Source organism: Chelonia mydas, chromosome 3, assembly GCF_015237465.2.
Source record: "Chelonia mydas isolate rCheMyd1 chromosome 3, rCheMyd1.pri.v2, whole genome shotgun sequence".
NCBI lineage: Eukaryota > Metazoa > Chordata > Testudines > Cheloniidae > Chelonia > Chelonia mydas.
In genome coordinates this window covers 186,947,782-186,965,627 of record NC_057851.1, presented here as the reverse complement: position 1 = coordinate 186,965,627, position 17,846 = coordinate 186,947,782, and the positions used below count along the sequence as shown (strand labels likewise).

At 42.2% G+C, this 17,846-nt stretch overlaps 1 protein-coding gene and 1 long non-coding RNA gene across 5 annotated transcripts in view; one reads left to right on the top strand and one right to left on the bottom strand.

The window, feature by feature from the left end:
• Nucleotides 1–4,204: 4,204 nt before the first annotated feature.
• Nucleotides 4,205–17,612, bottom strand: LOC114020202. The gene is made up of 3 exons (XR_006289938.1): nucleotides 17,216–17,612; nucleotides 10,487–17,072; nucleotides 4,205–5,931 (listed from the first exon to the last, which is right to left on the bottom strand). It is a non-coding gene; the product is annotated as an uncharacterized LOC114020202 (long non-coding RNA).
• Nucleotides 15,834–17,846, top strand: part of MEIS1 (Meis homeobox 1) — a 124,177-nt gene continuing 122,164 nt past the window's right edge. For 3 of the 4 annotated variants that reach the window (XR_006289937.1, XM_027825323.3, XM_027825324.3), the window contains exons 1-2: nucleotides 15,834–15,962; nucleotides 17,609–17,835. Coding sequence is in view for 3 of the 4 variants with exons in the window: in XM_027825323.3 (XP_027681124.1) it covers nucleotides 15,951–15,962; nucleotides 17,609–17,835 (239 nt within the window). In the remaining variant the exon portion in view is untranslated. Of the gene's footprint in view, nucleotides 15,963–17,608; nucleotides 17,836–17,846 lie in introns of those variants that run through there. The other variant, XM_037896035.2, reaches the window with a different exon arrangement.

The following is a 17,846-nucleotide window of genomic DNA, read 5'->3' as shown; positions in this document are numbered from 1 at the left end:
TGTGAAAAAGCCCCCCTCATTCCATCCCTTACTCAAAAGAGAATTTGATCAAACTTATTCCTGTATAGCTGTAAGCGCCTAAAAAGTTAAAGATCAAGGTGTTGCGGGGAGGAGTACATTTGGAGTTGAAACTTCTCGGGTTTATCTTGAGCAATTTTTATTGACCTTATGAAAGCAATTTCTCAAATATAAATATAGTATAGTATCCCAATACTGTCATATAGAAAAATTCTCTCCAATCCAAAGACAGTCCACTTTGGAGTTTAACACAGCCATCTGAACCAGTTTTCCACAGGATTTAAAACAAGTTCAGACTAAATTAGTTTAAACACAATTACTGAACCTGATTTTCAGAGCACCAACAACTCCTATGGACTTCAGCTGGAATTTTTGGAGCTCAAATCTCTGGAGCAGCTTGGCTAGTCTGAGTGGCTGGCACAGTTTCTACATATGGGTCTTGTCTAAAAAGAAACGTGCAAAAACAATGTGGACACTCCTTTTGTGTGTGTGTGTGTGTGTGTGTGTAAACCAGATTTATTTAAGTGTAGCTTAAATTGATTACAATATTTTGGCACCATTCATGCTGGCCAACCCAACCGCTTGTAAACTGGTTGAAATTTAATTGGTTTAAAACCATGTTTAAAACTAGTTGAGGCAACATGATTCCCAGCCCAGCGTAGAGAGATCCTAAATGTGAGAGATCCTATCAACATAGAGGAAGAGTCACCAAGTACCTCCAACATGATGCAGAGGAACTTCAAAGTAAAATTAGTAGGCAACAGATCCAAGGGAAAATATGAGTGAGGAAGACTTTCTAAACAAAATCTAAATTAAGAAAAGAGACAGGCAGGTAAGAAGTCCTTTAGAACAAGGGTTCCCAAACTGTGGGCCGCGGCCCACAGTCCCAGGTGGTCCGCTGACGCAACTGCATTCTCCAGACAAGCTTTTAGTAAATCTTTAACTCCACGTGGGACTCGTGTGATCTAAGTAAAAGCTATATAAATATAATGTCCTGAGCTGCATATGTTGGACAGAGTATAGAAGAAACTTCATTTTATTTATTTATTAAAAAGCAAGTGCAATATATCAAGATTAATTCTCGCAAGTACAACAGTGCGTTTCAGTGCAAGGTAACCTAGCAACATACACACAGTCAGCCATTTACAACTGTAAAAAACAGCAAGCAGTATTTCAGTCTGACATGGATGGATTTATTTTTCGAAAATGAGAAGGGTGCACTGGTGGAGAAGATAATGAAAGTCCTGGCCCATCTACAGCTACATGAAATGAGGAGCCAAAAAAATAAAGTGGTAAGAAAATATGATGACACATACTTGAAGTTTGGATTCTCCTTTACCAGATCAGATGAGTACCCGTTGCCTCAGTGTGTGATAATATAACTGTTGTTTTATATTATTAGTGACAATATTTCATTCTTTTCTAACTAGTAGAGAGTAGGTTTGGGTCTTTAGTTACACAGCACAGAAATTCAGATTGTTACACTAAAAAAATGGAAAACACAACGTAGTGTTCAAAGTTGGACAACTATTTCGTTTCAAAATGAACAAACAACGCAATGTGTTTTTTAACAATTTTGTTAACATTGTTGTGTCGCTTATTGTTCAGTTTTACGCATTGTGTTTTCCCTGTTTGAATGCCACATTTTGCTCTCAACATTATTTTAAAGTGTAGTTTTATTAAAATTGTCTGGTTTCAAAGATCTTGAAGCATTTCTTTGAGTGCATATTGCTAGGGTTTTCCATCATTACAATTGTTTACATTAAAAGGAAAAGGAAACATGTACATTGTTTGTTTGTAGTTTATATGTATGTAATAATTTTCCTCAAGAAGTGTTAATAGTGGGCCACAGTGCCTATTGCAGCTGCACAGATGGGCCTCAGGGAAAAAAGTTTGGGAACCCCTGCCTTAGAAAACAAACTGGAGAAAGGACAGAGGGAAAGGAATAAAAGAGCAGCAATTAACAACGTTTAAAAAAAGATTTCTCTGTAAACTGTAAATAAATATAAAGTACACTAAATAAGAAAAGCTGCTTTAAGAATTAGAGGCTGTTATTCAGTAAGTCACGTCCACATGCCATAGCATTTCCACTGTGAATAAAATGTGAAGCAACTCGAATGTCAGTTAAATCCACTGAGCAAAGACAATAGGGGATAGGTATGTAGATAGAGACCAAACAGGTCTATCCTATGCAGGAGGGTAACACCCAGAGTGGGATGGAGATGGAAAAGTAAGATGTCATCTAGGTAGACTAGAACCTCTGGAAAGAGGTGGACCATTTAGTCTCAATAGCTGCATTAGATATGCCATCGTCAACCAAAAAGAGAAGGATGAGACTTAGGAGAGCCAAAGAGAGATCTGTAGCCCCTACAGTCAAGAGGCAAGTACTGAAAGGGACCCACCAGAAAGAAATAGGCAAGTAATCCACACTGCTGACTCCTCAGTTAGGAGCCTGGCCCAAGACACCTTTGGGCAGATAAAGAACACAAGATGGTAATCTGCTTCCCAACCCAAGTACCTGGGCAAAGGAGGCCACAACAAGGCTATCCTGTTGACTGTTAGGGAATTTCCACTGACTATAGCCCCAATATGATCAAAGCCCCAGTGACGTGCAAGTACTCAGACATATACTTGGCTTAATGCACATGAGAAGCCCCTTTGCTTTCATTAGGACTCAGGGTATTTCTATCCAGCAACTAGATGCCCGTGGTTGGCAAAGTGCCAGCCAACTCAGGCACGTGGGACTCAGGTTGCAGGGCTGTTTCATTGCTGTGTAGATGTCTGGGCTCAGGCTGGAGCCCAGGCTCTAGGAGCCTGTGGGATGGGAGGGTCCCAGAGCTCAAGCTCCAGCCCGAGCCTGGAAGTCTACCTGGCAATGAAACAGCCCCACAGCCAGGAGTGCTGGAATGGGGGGGCTTGGATGCCTTGCCCCCATCACTTTTAAACATGGGAAGGCTATGGTCTCCCACTTTTTACCAGCCGTAAGGGTCAGCGATGGGGGAGAGGAGCAAGCATCAGGGCGGAGTCTTGGGGGGGAAAGGCAGCATGAGGGCAGGGCCTCAGGGGAACTGGGGGAGTGGGGAGGGCTCAGAGGGAAGAGACATTGCAAGGCGTGGGGCCACGGTTCAGGCACCCCCCCACACACACACTTTTCAGGAGCTTCTGACACTTCTGCCCACAGCCCAAGCCCAAGTCAGCTGGCACAGGCCAGCTGCAGGTTTTCCTTTGCTGTGTAGACATATCCTGACTTAAATTTCAGTATCTGTGTAAGTCGTTGCAGAACTGTGGCTGTGATGAGCATAATAGAAACTCTTAAAAATAATGTGACATAGCAACTGAAAAGTCTAATTCAGCTGCATAGCAAAGCAGCATCTAATGGAACAGTGCCTCTCTATTTGACTGTGGTGTAATTGCCCCTGGAATATTTCATTTAGTCCTGGTACAGTTACATTTGTAATACAGAGAGACCCTGTCAAGGTTCCTTCCCCACTCTGAATGCTAGGGTACAGATGTGGGGACCTGCATGAAAACCTCCTAAGCTTACTTTTACCAGCTTAGGCTAAAACCTCCTCAAGGTACAAACTATTTTACCCTTTGCCCTTGGACTTTCGCTGCCACCACCAAACGTCTAACCAGTATTATTATTATTAGGAAAGAGCCCATTTGGAAACATCTTTCCCCCCAAAATCCTCCCTTACCTTTACACCCCCTTTCCTGGGGAAGGCTTGATAAAAATCCTCACCAATTTGCATAGGTGACCACAGACCCAAACCCTTGGATCTTAAGAACAATGGAAAAGCATTCCGTTTCTTAAAAGAAGAATTTTAATAGAAGTAAAAAGAATCACCTCTGTAAAATCAGGATGGTAAATACCTTAGAGGGTAATTAGATTCAAAACATAGAGAATCCCTCTAGGCAAAACCTTAAGTTACAAAAAGACACAAAAACAGGAATATCCATTCCATTCAGCACAGTTTATTTTCTCAGCCATTTAAAGAAATCATAAATCTAAGGCATATCTAGCTAGATTACTTACTAAGTTCTAAGACTCCATTCCTGTTCTGTCCCCGACAAAAGCATCACACAGACAGACAGAGAGGCTTTGTTTCTCCCTCCCCCCAGCTTTTGAAAGTATCTTGTCTCCTCATTGGTCATTTTGGTCAGGTGCCAGCGAGGTTATCCTAGCTTCTTAACCCTTTACAGGTGAAAGGGTTTTTCCTCTGCCCACAGGAGGGATTTTAAAGGTGTTTACCCTTCCCTTTATATTTATGACAGACCCTAAAACACATTTTGATTAAAAACTGATTAACACAGGTTGACCCCATTGATGATAGCTGGGCAGTTATAGTTCAGGCCCATCTGTAGCTATAAGATTAGGCCACCATTGAATTTGACAGACATTGTCAAACTTGGTAGTTTTCTGACAGAAACAGGGCCAAAAATAATTAGGGAGCTGGAGGAGGAAACCTAATTTGGTCCTAAAAACCAGCCAAAGTGGGGACTGGAAACCATCTATAAATATTGGAAGGGTGTGAGGAGGTGTATGCCTAGGGTGGTAAAAGGGAGAGTAGTTAGAAGTAAAGTCTTCCTGACAGTCTGGCCCAGATTTGTAAAGGTATTTAGGCGTAAGAGCCTAAATATCATGTTCAAAAGGTATTTAGGTACTTAGGAGTCTAAATGCCATTGTAGATGGAATTTAGACTCCTAAGCACCTAAATCCCTTTTGAACATGATATTTAGGCTTCTCACTCAGTTAGGTGTTGTGGTGCTGAGCACAACAGTGCCTAAATAGCTTTTAATAATCTGAGCCTAAAACAGGTTGGGGAATAATCTCCCTCAGGAAGTGATGAAAACCTCATCAGCAGACTATTTAATAAGTGACTGGACAAAGCACTAGTAAATGCTGGGAAACAATCCTGCATTAGCAGGGAGTTGAGCTGGTTGCTCTAATAGGTATTTCTATGATTCCAAGTAGATCTGTCCACTTCCAGATTTTGGGAAGTTTGAATATAGCTCTGATCTGAGATCTATGCTTCCTGGCTTGGCTCAGTTTCTAAGTCTAGGGTTAGAAACAGATAGTGAATGTTTTCTGTAAAATGCAATTATAATACTTTTTGAATGAAGCCAGCATAACCAGAGTAAAATATTATAGGTAAACTGAATAGTCTACAATAGAGTAAACTGAAAGCGAACACACTTCCGAGGTGTTTCTTTGTAGAATCTTCCCATTCTGTTACCCTTTCTCACCCGCTGAATGACAGGGCTTTTTGTGATTTTTAAATGAAACAATCATCACTGTTATCTTGTGGTGTTTTCTTAATCACAAACTAAATCACGCCTTTGAAATCTCTTGCTGTAAGCCTCTGTGCTTGGTGCTAACAGTTGATTCCTACACATGGATCTGGCCCCTTGAACTATAACAAGGACAACGTGGTTTAATAGCCAGAGTTAAAACTGCAAACCTTGCCTGCCCGGATGGCTTAGTGGCTATGGAGGAGGCAACATTGCTTCCATGCGGGAGGCCCAGGGCTTGGGAGCCGGCTCCTGGGGCTGGGGGCCCCTCAGAGGGAACACTACTCTGCTCAGAGGAAAGTGCAGCTTTCACCGCCTGCCCCCCTCCCTCTCGCAGCTGCTGCCTTGGGGAACTGGCCTTGCAGCCTTGGTGCAGGAGGCCGCCTTTCCTTCCAAGCCACAAGGGTGACTGCAGCTGCGTGTGCTCAAGTAAGTGGGGAGGAATGAAAGGGGGTGGGGTTCTGTACAATTAGTCCGCCCCGTAGGGAAAAATGCTGCTGAAATCCTTGTGTCCCCAGGCTAGGACTGGCCCTGTGTTCTGGGACGATGAGGCGCGCATGGTGTACACTCTGCTCTCTTGCAGGGAAGGATGAGGGAGAAACCTCAGCTTGGACAACTCTCCTGCAAAGAAAAGAAAATAATTAACAAGCAGGCTTTTAACTGATCTTTAGAATAGCCTACGCTTTTTTTTTTAGCAGCCACAATTTCTTGAAAAATTCTCCTCAGGGGACTCAGATATAGATAGGCACACACACATACACCCTGATACATAGGCATACGCATGCTCACAAGTACACAGACTGAGGCACACACAGGTACAGAAGTTGGCCAAATAAAGGATATTACCTTGGCTACTTTGTCTCTCTCATTTCCTGGGACCAACAGAGCTACAATCACACTGCCAACACACCTCCAGAAACATATACACACTGTCACCCTCAGGACACACCCCCTCAGACACTGGCTCTCACATACACACTCTCACATACACACAATTCCAGGATTGGGTTGAAAGGAGCTACTCAGAGATCAGTCATTTGTGCACCACCCATAATGCAGCGCACTGGGGGAAAAGCGAGTGAAAAAAAAAATTATTATTTTTTTTTGCAGCCCTTTTCCTTCCAGGCGGATAGTTTGCGGATGGGAAAGATAGAGGCTGAAATAGCTTCGCAGCTCCATTTAATAAAGTCAGTAGGCAAGGATGCAAAAGTCTGTGATCGTGTACCCACAGATGTTGGAGAAAGCGACACACTAGACTGAAATCGCGCCTTCTTGTCAAGGCGCGGGGCGGGCTGGGGAGACATTGGTTAGCGCTTTCCCCGGGCGGGTGCTCCTGGCGCAGACCCCTGGCAGGGTTGCCTGGAGCCCCGCTCCTTTTGCAGCGCGTCTCCTCTTTCACACGCGGACACATGTCCTTTCTCTCTCCCCTGGCTCTGCTCTTCAGGGGGCGACCAATTCCCAGCCCGCCCGCCGCGGTGTGAGCCGTGTCCCCCGCGCTGGCTACACGTGACGCTCGCCTCTGGCTTCAGCCCCGGTGCCTCTGCCTGACTCGCCTTCGCTTTTCACCGCGGGGCTGCGTCCCGGGGCGGCAGACAGCACAGGCGGCCGGTACCGGCCGGAGGGACTCGCGTTAATTCGCCCATTTTCCAGGCGGCCCTAATCCCATTAGCACACCTGACATCGCAGCGCCGGCGACGCGGGGCCTCTCGGTGCGGCCGCGGCGCGGGGGGCCGCTGCGAGTGGGCTGCGGGCTGGTTTTCGTGGCGAGGAGGAGGGGGCAGAGGCGGGCCAGGGGCCCACGCGTGCCTCGCCCCGAGCTCCAGGTGCCGTTCGGACACGCTGGGCAGGAGAAGCGGTCGCAAAGCGGGGCCGTTTCGCTCCGGGCGGACGGTGTCAGGAGCGTCTCTGTTGGCTTGTTGTGCTAACGGGAACAAAGCCCAGCTAGTGACCAGTGCGAGGGCATAGAAACACACTGCCCGCCCCCGCGGTGTCCCGCCGGCCCCACCGCCAGCCTGCGGGCTCTGGAGCAATCCGGAGTCAGGGTGGAAGTTCTCCTCCTTTGGCGGCTGGAGTGACCCCGCGTGCTGCTTGCAAGCGACCAGGAGTAAGGGCGGAGTAAAGCTGTCTGGGGGAGCTCTTCATAAAACCTGGGTGGGGGGGGGGGTTTGTATCCACCCAGCAGCGATAGTTCTCACTCATACCCCCCCACAAACACACATCACAGGACAGAGAGGACCCGAGCTGGGGTGTGCTGTGGAAAGCGAGGGTCTGTGTAACACACAAACACGCTCACACACATCGGCCGTTGAAGGCAAGAGCCCCGTTAGCCTGCTCAGCGGCGTCAGGCCTTTGAGCTAGGGAGAGGGGAGCCCGAAAGAGACACCCCTCTCCCGCCTCCAATTCACCCTGCTGGAGAGAGACAAACCGGGAAGCTCGAACCAGAAGAGGATGGTTTAAAAACAAACAAACAGCCAAGGGCGGAGCGGGAAGGCTTCTCCTTGGGGCAGCAGGGTTTGCCTGCGTTTAGCCAGGCGTCAAACGGTGCAGCGCCGTAGCGAAACCTAGCAGGAGTGAGGGGTGGGGGAAATTTGCCTCTGAATTGGTCACCAGGAAAGCCATCCTGCGTGAAGTTCGAGCTGCTCTGTAATGTTGGTCCATGTCCGGAGTCATTCGTTTTAGATGGGCACAATAGCTAGCGTCTGTATGTACTTATTTGGTACGTTGTAACCCCCTTAAGGTAGCATTTATCCAAACCAATCACTGTAGAAAGTGATCTCTCAGATAATTCTTCTAGGTCCCCGCAGGTAAAACTAGTCGTTTGGAGTAGTTTGGGGTTGTTGGTTTTTAGTTTTAAACAAGACCAAGTATTCACAAAACATTGCTTGATTCGTACAATATGTTAATATATAGCTGAACATCTTAACGATTTTTTTGTTATTTATGCTTGAGTTTACCTATATGTATGATTTGCAGAATCCCTATTCACTTATGAAAACTAAACATGCAACATCCAAAAAGCCTACATTTCATATTTCTTCCTAAAGTTTAACTGCTCGCAATTCCTGATTTAGTTATTTAATTGCACTTTTTCATCAGTATTATAGGTAATCTGAAATATTTCTGTACTGTATTCGCTAGACAAGCTGAATACCATGAGTTAATATGAAAGAAATTATATGTTAAATTTGTCTCTAAGCAAACACAGCATTTAAGGGTCTAACAAAATACACTGATTTTACTATAGTACAACTGAGATTATGAAATACCAGTTTTCCATGGCTGGTGGCTTCAAAATTGTGTTTATTTGTTAATGGATAATTTGAATGAGGCTTGTAGTAGTTCACAAATACTTTCATATTGATGTACAAGGATGGACATACTGTGCTAAGCGTTCAATATGCGCACAGGTTAATTGCATTTCTATTTTGTCTAGTGTAAAAAAAAACTTGCATCGCTAATAAAGTTCAAATCTGTATGAAAAGCTTTTCTTTGAGTGACAGCACTATGTGAGCAGACGAATTCAGAATAACAACTTTTCACAGGGATAGTGGGAAACGATTACCTTCCACTTCTGCAAGTGACTGCAAAGCAAGATACCTATAGTTCTTGGTCTAATACAAGTGGTTAAAGGTTTCCTTACAGCTCTGTTTAGCATATTTTAAGGTCTCTACAGTGTGTGTGTGTATATATACAAACACACACATACATGCATAAATAAAAATAGCTTATTTAACCAGATTTATGGTCATAATATTCTAAAACTCACTTTGACTCCGAATTTTTATCTAAACGTACACTATTTTATTAAATGCAATAAGGATTTTAATTTCAATTAATCTTTGTACTAAGCATTTCCAAATCCATCTGCAAAAGTCTGTGTAGCTTTTGCAACATCTCCTTTGCTTGACTTTTTAAAACAGCTTCCTATATAGGCTAAAGAACAGAGAACCAAAAGTGTATACTGCAAATTTAAGAGGAAATTATCCAACTTCTGCTGCATGTATCTCAGAGCATCCGTCAGGGAGTCCCGCAGCACTTTTACAGGCAGCTGATTACGAAATGAAAGCAGTAACGCGCATGGTTTTTATCCCTTGCAATCACATAAGAAATAATGCACTACTCACCTAAACGTCCATATCTCCCTCCCCCCACAAACAATTTTAATTATTTTTAAATGTAATTTGCTCTCCGTTGGTACTAGTCTGTGGCGCTCGGTGTTGCTTAGAAATGAAAGAATTTCTTTTACATTGGGATAAGCTACAGCACTTTAATTCATAATAATTCTAAAACTGGAGGATTTACCTATATTTATCCTCATTTTTTCTATCACTCACCTTTATCTAAATGTTTAAGACCGTCTCACACATATAAACTCAAACCGTCTTTCTGGGGTCACCCTTAGTGCAATTGATTGAGTGTAGTTCATGAAACAATAAAATCTTGAGCCGTTAAACCTGGAGTATAAAAGTTTTTTATATAGAAAAATGTAACTTAATCTATAGATCTCGCATTCGGGTCCACTTTTCTTTCCTTCATCTTCAATTTTGACGCCACGCCCCTCCAAACAGACACACCATCCTCTCCGAAAATGTACTTTTATCCAAAAGAAAGTTTAAGTAAATTATGGCTGTAGTTTTTTCATTGTCCAGTAGACGGCACAAAAGCTCAAGTCTTCAAATGCAAAACAATCGACCAGATTATTTTTAATTAAGCAACCAGAGTTTTTTTTACCCAGCGATTTTTGTATTAAGCGAAAAGTATAGCAACATAAAAGACAAAGCAACGAGTCTTTGAAATAGAGTTATAGTAAAAAAAAGTTAGGCAGCTAAACAAAATACTACTACTAATAACTCAAATAAGAAATAACTGATCATCCAAAACATAATTGTGGACTTCTTACAGGTTGCAATTTAAAATACACCAGATTGATTTGTAGCTACTTAACATTAACTCTCGTTTGATCCTGTGCAAATATAATATTGTTAAGTGGATCTTTTTACTTTTCACAAATGCAAATTTTGTGACTTCAGTCTTTCATTCTATCACGTTGAATTGCCATGTGAATGTTAAAATACTAACGTATGGTATAGCATAGGCTAAAACAGATCAGACCTTACTCCTAATGCTCTTTGGAATCCGTCACTACAGACGAGTTTTATAAAAAAGGCATGCTTACCTCTAGATCTGAGGGCGACTTTTCCGAGATCTAAAACCCTTTGTAATTGTACACATTTTTGGTTCTGAAAGGTTCCCACGTTGCTGTCACTCTACATTCACTACTTATGCAGAAGTTTAAGTGACAAAAGCCAAGGCTAGTAACTCATTTCTCAGTTAATTTATTAAAAATTTACAGCAGTGTTTAGAAAGTTTTACGTCAACCGTAAATTTTATTATGAATATTTTATTAAGCCCGCCATTTAATTAATAAAAGACCTCTATAATTTCTGAAAGTGTCAGAACTGGTAATTATGTTAAATAGTGTAGTGCCCCCCCTCCTTCATTTTACTCCTCCCCTCAAGTACCATGCTACTCTAAAGAGCTGAAATAGAAAAGTCTAATGAAATCAGTTCTTTCCTTCGCAAAGTGCATTTCTACCATTATTCATTCAGACTGTTTACTGAATACAGTGACTTGACTATTTTGTCTCTGACTGTTGGATAGCACAAGCTGACCTCTGGTTGACTCCTAACTGGACCAGGCGTTCTTTGTTTTCTGAAGCAGAATCCAGTAAACAAACCTCCATGAACCACAGTTTTACTTGCACATGGGCACTTGATTCACATCTTCACTTAATCCCCTCCAGTTAACCTCCTTTTATTATCACCTTTTCAGATTTTGCCCTTTAATAGATCTTTAAATAGTTCTTCACCTTTCTCACAGCCATTCATTAGGCTTTGACTTTTTGGTATCTTGACTCATATCACTTGAAACTCTTATCTGCCACATTCCTTTATTATCTCTCTACTGCATTTAAAATCTGTTTTCTTCGGGGATTTTGACCTTATTTGAATTTTTAAATGTAAATATTAATGGGGAAGGAGTATGTATTGTTGTTGATTTTTTCCCAACTGCAAGCCCCTTCCCGTCAAACTATAAAAAGTTATCAGAAAACTAGTACTCATTTTAATGCTATTAGGTAAAATTAATTATGTACTTAAGCTAGGAAATGCAGACTGATTTAAAGTCTTATTTATTACATGATAAGCAAATATATACAAATTCCACTTAATGGAGGACTTTCTTCATCATTTTGCTCTGAATCATCATCTGAACTTTGAGACCTCTCCTTCTACCTCATGTGAAAGGCCTTCGCTTATACAAGTTCAAATTGCAAATTCTGAGGTGAAGAATAAGTAAAATGATTGTCGGCGTGGCATCACAGAAGTAGTGCAGACAAGGCTCCAAAGCAAAACACGTCTTCTTAAATGCTAAATCTGTTAAACACAGTTACAAGGAAAAAGCGAAAGTCAGATCTACATCCAGTACGCAATTCTGCCTATTTTCTGTCTAATTGCACATTTCGCTGTAAAATTCGAGGGACGCCCACAGCTTCTTTTCCATAGTACAATGGCAAGTGTAAATGGGTTCCCGGAACAAATAGCAATCAGACCCCTAGTTTTGGCAAAAAATAGCTACATTTCCTAAAAAGGCAGTAGTTGGGAATGTGTGCGTCGCTGTAGTCACAGAACACATAAATGTCGTTGGTAGTTTACTAAGATAGTGTGGAACTGTCCGTTTACTTTTCCCTTTTAATAGATGATTAATTGCTGCCTGGTTAGTCTTTTTATGGCCAGTAGATTGCAACTCGAGACGTCCTCAGTGCAATTTCTCGCAGCAAGCCCCAACAGTAATAACTGTTTGCTAATTGTAAAATCCTTATCCAGAATGAGGTTTGGGCAAACAATTTGTACTACTGTAATTACATTGTAAAAGTGTTCTAGCCCCGATTGTTCTGAATTATTCTCATAAAGGCCTGGTAGTGACGCTAGATTTAAGGTTTAAAGCTTTTTTATTTTTAAGAGGCATTGCATTTCTGGAATTTAAACTGTATCCTCCTTTGAAAGGAACCTGTAAGACAGGGAATCGCTTCTGAATTCAGTCTCTGAGTTAAATAAATATAGAAATCAAACATACGTCTGTTAAGAGCACAACAAATACTTCCCAATACTGAGAAGAGGAAGGGTTAGGGTATTAAAATAGTCTTACCTGAAAAGTCTTTATATTCATCGCTGGCATAGAAGGTTTGTCCTACAGCAAAGGGGGGGGGGAAATCGAAACTGGTTTTCTTGAGGTTTGAAATGTCACGGCAAGAGATGGACTAAAGAGTATCTGCACGCTTCAAATTGTTCTGATCTGTCTCCTCCATGGTCCCTCAAAGCTGTTAAAAAGCAGCTTTACCCAAGTGCATTTCACAGTAATTTCTATTTTGTAGATTTTACTCGGATAACCCGCCCCATGCAGCTCATTTAAGGATCGTTGAGCCCTATGTGTGAATATTTTAATGTTTGATTTGGCACTTTTTTCCCACCCTACTGAACTGATCTGATCGATGACAGATCTTTCCTTTCTGAGACAAATTTGAAACACCTAGCCGGCGGATCATTTGAATAATCACACAGGTAGAATATGAAACAACTGCACTCTCCTGCAGAGAAAAGAGACGGTTTAGGGAATACTAGAGCTCTCTCAATAGCAATCCCTATAAAAATACTGTTTTATTTTGCGTCGTCGCTGCAATTACAGCTTCAGAAAAGTCCTTGGTTCTGGTTTGTTTTTTAAAGTGAGTTTAAATCTGTTTTGCCCCCTAAAATATACTTTAAGAGAAGATTTAGATCGCAGGCAGGGATTATGTTGATGCTGGGAATTCCGTCTGTTAACATTACATTTCAGACTTTGGCCTGGCAGAAATCGTATGTGATTTATCTCTGTTTAAGACTTACTGCCTGAGCATCCCAAAAGCAAACATAAAATTGCCATAATAATAAATCATAAGCATAGAGTTCTTTTTTTTTAATCGAGAAATTGAAAGAAATCAGACTATTTCCCGGTAAACACTAACGAGAAGACCACTTCTTAGTGATCGTTCTTACTATTTCAGGTTCTGCTGTTAAGTCAAAAGTTGCAGCTGTAATGCCACAGGAAAAAGTGATCGTCCTTACCCCAAACAATCAAAAGTACGGTCATTACATGACGTGTATGGACCACTGCATGCAAGGAACACTGCTGAAGATGCCTCGAGTTCACAAACGTGTGTGTTGTAAACAGTAAACGCTGGCACTGAATGCCTTGCTGTGTCAGTATAAGCTGTCAGCCTGCTGAGTTCACATATCAAGCTCCGTAACATCGTGTTGACATAAATATATCGTACCTTAACTTTTTAAAAGTACTTTTCTCTCTCTCTCTCTCTCTCTCCCTGTATATATAGAGAGAGAAAGAGAGAGAGTGAAGGGTGTCTTTTATTCCCCTTGCAGGGTATGTTTATGTCTGCCCCTAGGCAGCAGCTTGTACTATGGCTAAGCAGAACAAGTGAGCAATCTTTCTGCTTTGGAGAACTTAGCCTCTCTGTTCCGAGGGAGAGTTTTTTGGCACTCCCCGCAGATCGAAGCTCCCTGCTGATCGATTATTTGATAATTGATTTTCCCCTCCACCAATGCACGGCTGGCTTTCGAAGACAAGCTCCTGATTGGCCTGCGGCTCCTCCACTGCTGCCTACTGAGATTTGGGTGAGCTCATTTTCCAACATACCGCAGGGGGAGTTTTCTGAGAGACTTGGAGCTTGGGGGAGGGGGAAGAGAGAGAGAGAGAGAGAGAGAGAGAGAGGAATAAAAAAAAGCCCGTCTCACGGATCTCTGCTCTGAAAGATGTTGCATATTTGAATCAACTACTGTCTGTGTGGAACATCTGCTCAGAGTTACATGGGCACCGAATAAATTCTAGCAAATGAGCCCGGCTCATCCGAAGTGCGTTTTGGTGCTTTCCTTCTAAACCTCAACTTCGCTCTAATAGATTTACTTTCGTTGCGGGGAGTTAGCTGGGGGGGAAAGACTGCTTGCTCTGGATACAAAAAAGAATGAAAGTCCTCCGGTGGAGGGAGAGGGGGGGAAGAGATTGCTGATCCTTTAGAGCGCTGCCGTATAGCGAGGGTGTAAATACAAAGTAACCATTGCTATTAGACAAAGGAAATGGCCATTTCACTCCGAGGCGGCTAGGCAGAAGTGGCGTGGATTGCTGCGTATGACACGAGCTGAGCGCGCGAGAGAACATATAACAGACAGCTCTCCTGCGTTCTGTCTTCCTGCCCTCGGTCTTGCCAATCACTTCGGTAACAGTATTCGCAATAAAAACAAGCCAGTGTCCAGAAGCAGACGCTCTGGGTCATCTCCTAGTTTTGCTCTCACACTTAGAAACGCTGGAGTACTGGATGTGCTTGCAGGGCTCTGGGAAGAAGGATGGATGTTGTCTCTTTAACCATTGCTCCTCTCTTCTTCACATAACTCATGTGAGCCAGCTCAGATCTTGGCAAAGGCTGCAAACAATTACCCAAAGCATTCGGTGTGAAAAGGGGACAGAAACAAATCCTGCCCTCTACAAAACAAACCAACCAACAAACAAACAAACAAAAAACCACCCAACCCTGCAATACCCCATAATTTGGCCGGCAGCAATGAACTCTGCTTACAGGGAGCTCTTAAAATAGCTAAGAGCCCAGCCACACACCAGAATTACAATCTATTTTAGTAACTAACCCTGTGTGTGTGTGTGTGTGTGTGTTGTTAATTGAACGCTTCTGTGGCTCGCACAGCCTCTTTGCTTGCATCTCACCCAACCCACCCCTGCGCTAGGAGCCGAGTTGATGCAGCCCAGTGCATTGTGTAAGACGCGACCTGTTATGGCCACCACTACTTCCGGGTTCCAGCATTCTGGTCCAAATCCACCTCTCCGCCTGTGCAACACACACTTTACACACGCACGGGGGACTTGCAGCAGGCAGCATCGATCGTGGCTCCTTTAAGACAAACTCAGACAGACATTTTTAACCCTCTTCCTCTAGCCTCTCCCGCTGCAAAGGGGGAAAGGGAGCGCGCGAGCGAGATCTGATTAGGAATTAGGACTGATTCAAGAACAAGCCAGCGCTTAGACCTCCATGCATTTGAATATTAACATTTGAGGTGTCCAGAGCAGTGGAAGTACACACAGCGGATCATCATCATTCATTCACCACCTTGACAACCTCGCCTTTGATTGACAGCTGGAGTGGCAAAAAGCCATGAGACTTGGTAGTTGGGTTTGAGGGGCACTTTTTTTTTTTAAACCAAAAAAAAAAAAAAAACTGATTGGGGAAAGGATATTTGCTTTCTCCCCGCTGCTGTCTTGGAAACGAAAGGGGGAGAGTGAGAGAGAGAAAGAAAGAGAAGGAGGGCGAGTCTCTCTCTCTCTCTTTTTTTTAATGCTGAATTATTGTGTCGTTTCTTTGAGATCCAGTAAGCTGAAGATTTTCCTCGATTGCTCACATTGCTGGCGACTCTAAGGGATTTTTGCATTTTTGGGGGTTTGGGGGAGAGTTCGCGTTTGTTTCTTTTCACACTGGCCTTAAAGAGGATATATTAGAAGTTGAAGTAGGAAGGGAGCAAGCCAGGCCGATGGCGCAAAGGGTACGTATTAAAAAAATGGAATTTAAATGTGAAATAATATTGAAACGTGGCTGACAGAGACGCTGCGAAAAAGTTTTTTCCCACCTCTTCTTTGGCTCAAACCTATATATATATATTGTCAATTTCTTGATTCTATCAATTCCTATCACAGACACCTCACGGAAGAGGCAAACTTTCTATAAAGTAATGATATACAGGCATGTAACTGAAAATACAAGTGTTTCTATTTATCAGTATTACAGCTATACTGCTAAGAATACAATGTCGTTTTAAAGTCACCAGCGTTTAAAATATTTAACTAAGGTGTCTTTGAACATTTTAATTTAGCATTTAACGTTAGTGATGACATACATCTTCACTTTTCAAAGATAACTTATTAAACTTTAAGTAAACATAACTTTTTGCCATCACAAATGTGCAAGTGCTGTAGTCAGACGTTCATTTAAAAATAGTTGCATATTTAAATTTGAATTGGCAGAAATAATTTTCACAGATATTATGACTATTTATTACTATTTTTTACTATTATTATTTTTTCTAGACTTATCAGATACATTGAGATGCGATGAAAATATTGTGAGGGACAATTACCATGTAATGAATAGAGTTTTTAAAAGAAAAACGACATAAAATTAAGTTTGCTTGCAATAATTTGTGTACTGTCCCTCAAAGTACAGTTTGTAAAAGAAAGTTGCTGTACTGACAAACTTGCCTTTACTCTTTCAGTTCAAGCAATTGTCAGAGTTTTTAAAAACAATTTATTCACACTTTTGCTTTTAATAGATTAAAAGTGGCAGTTTCCTCTTATCCTTAAGTGCCACTTTAACTTTCGGTTTTTAATGTTTAACAAAGAATATACTTAAAATTCAAAACTTTCAGTAGCACATGCACACATCTGCAGCAAATCGACAATGAAGTAGCTTGTACATAATAGCTGTAAACCAAAAATCGACTCTTTTGTTATTAAACTTTGGACAACATCAGATCATTGATACTTGTGTACTTTCCTTCTTAACAGTCGGAAGGTTTAAAACAGGATATCTTAAAATTAACTAACTGCTTTAACTCACGTTTTTCCTCCACATGGGAATTCCCAATTTTCAGATTGTGCTGCAATAGTTAGAAAAAGTGTATCAGCTTTGGTCTTGCATCTAAACTGGTGCTTTACATTTTTGTTAAAGAGAGTTTAATTTATCATTTAAACATTAGGAATGCTCTACACTGGGACAATTCACACACACACAGTGAAATACCTTAAACCAGGAGCCTGTGTTAATCCCCGTGTTAATAATAGGTGTCCTCATTTTAACTTTTGCTGTGGAGACATATTGAAGCAGGAAACTTTTCAGCAACGTGTTTATTTTGAGCGTCACTCCAAAGCAACCTACGCTGCTTTTACCTACTTCCCTCCACAAGGATGCTTTTCAAGGATCCAGAATTAATCCGTTTTGAGGGCCTATTGGGGAAATGTATTTTTACAGATCTTCACCCTCTCCCCTCCTTTTTTTTTTTTTTTTTTTTTTGGGTCCTGTTTATTTGAAATCCATAGATTTAGCACTGCCCAGTTCCATGTGCTGGACCTTCCCCCATTCTAACCTCCGGTTACGACTGGCCTTCTGACCTTTTTTTCTTTGTCTGTCATGCAGTACGACGATTTACCCCATTACGGTGGGATGGATGGAGTAGGGATCCCCACCACCATGTATGGGGATCCTCACGCCGCCAGATCCATGCAGCCTGTTCACCATCTGAATCACGGTCCTCCGCTGCATTCTCATCAATACCCGCACACTGCTCACACCAACGCCATGCCTCCCAGTATGGGCTCCTCTGTCAATGACGCTTTAAAGAGAGATAAAGATGCCATTTATGGGTAGGTAAAGC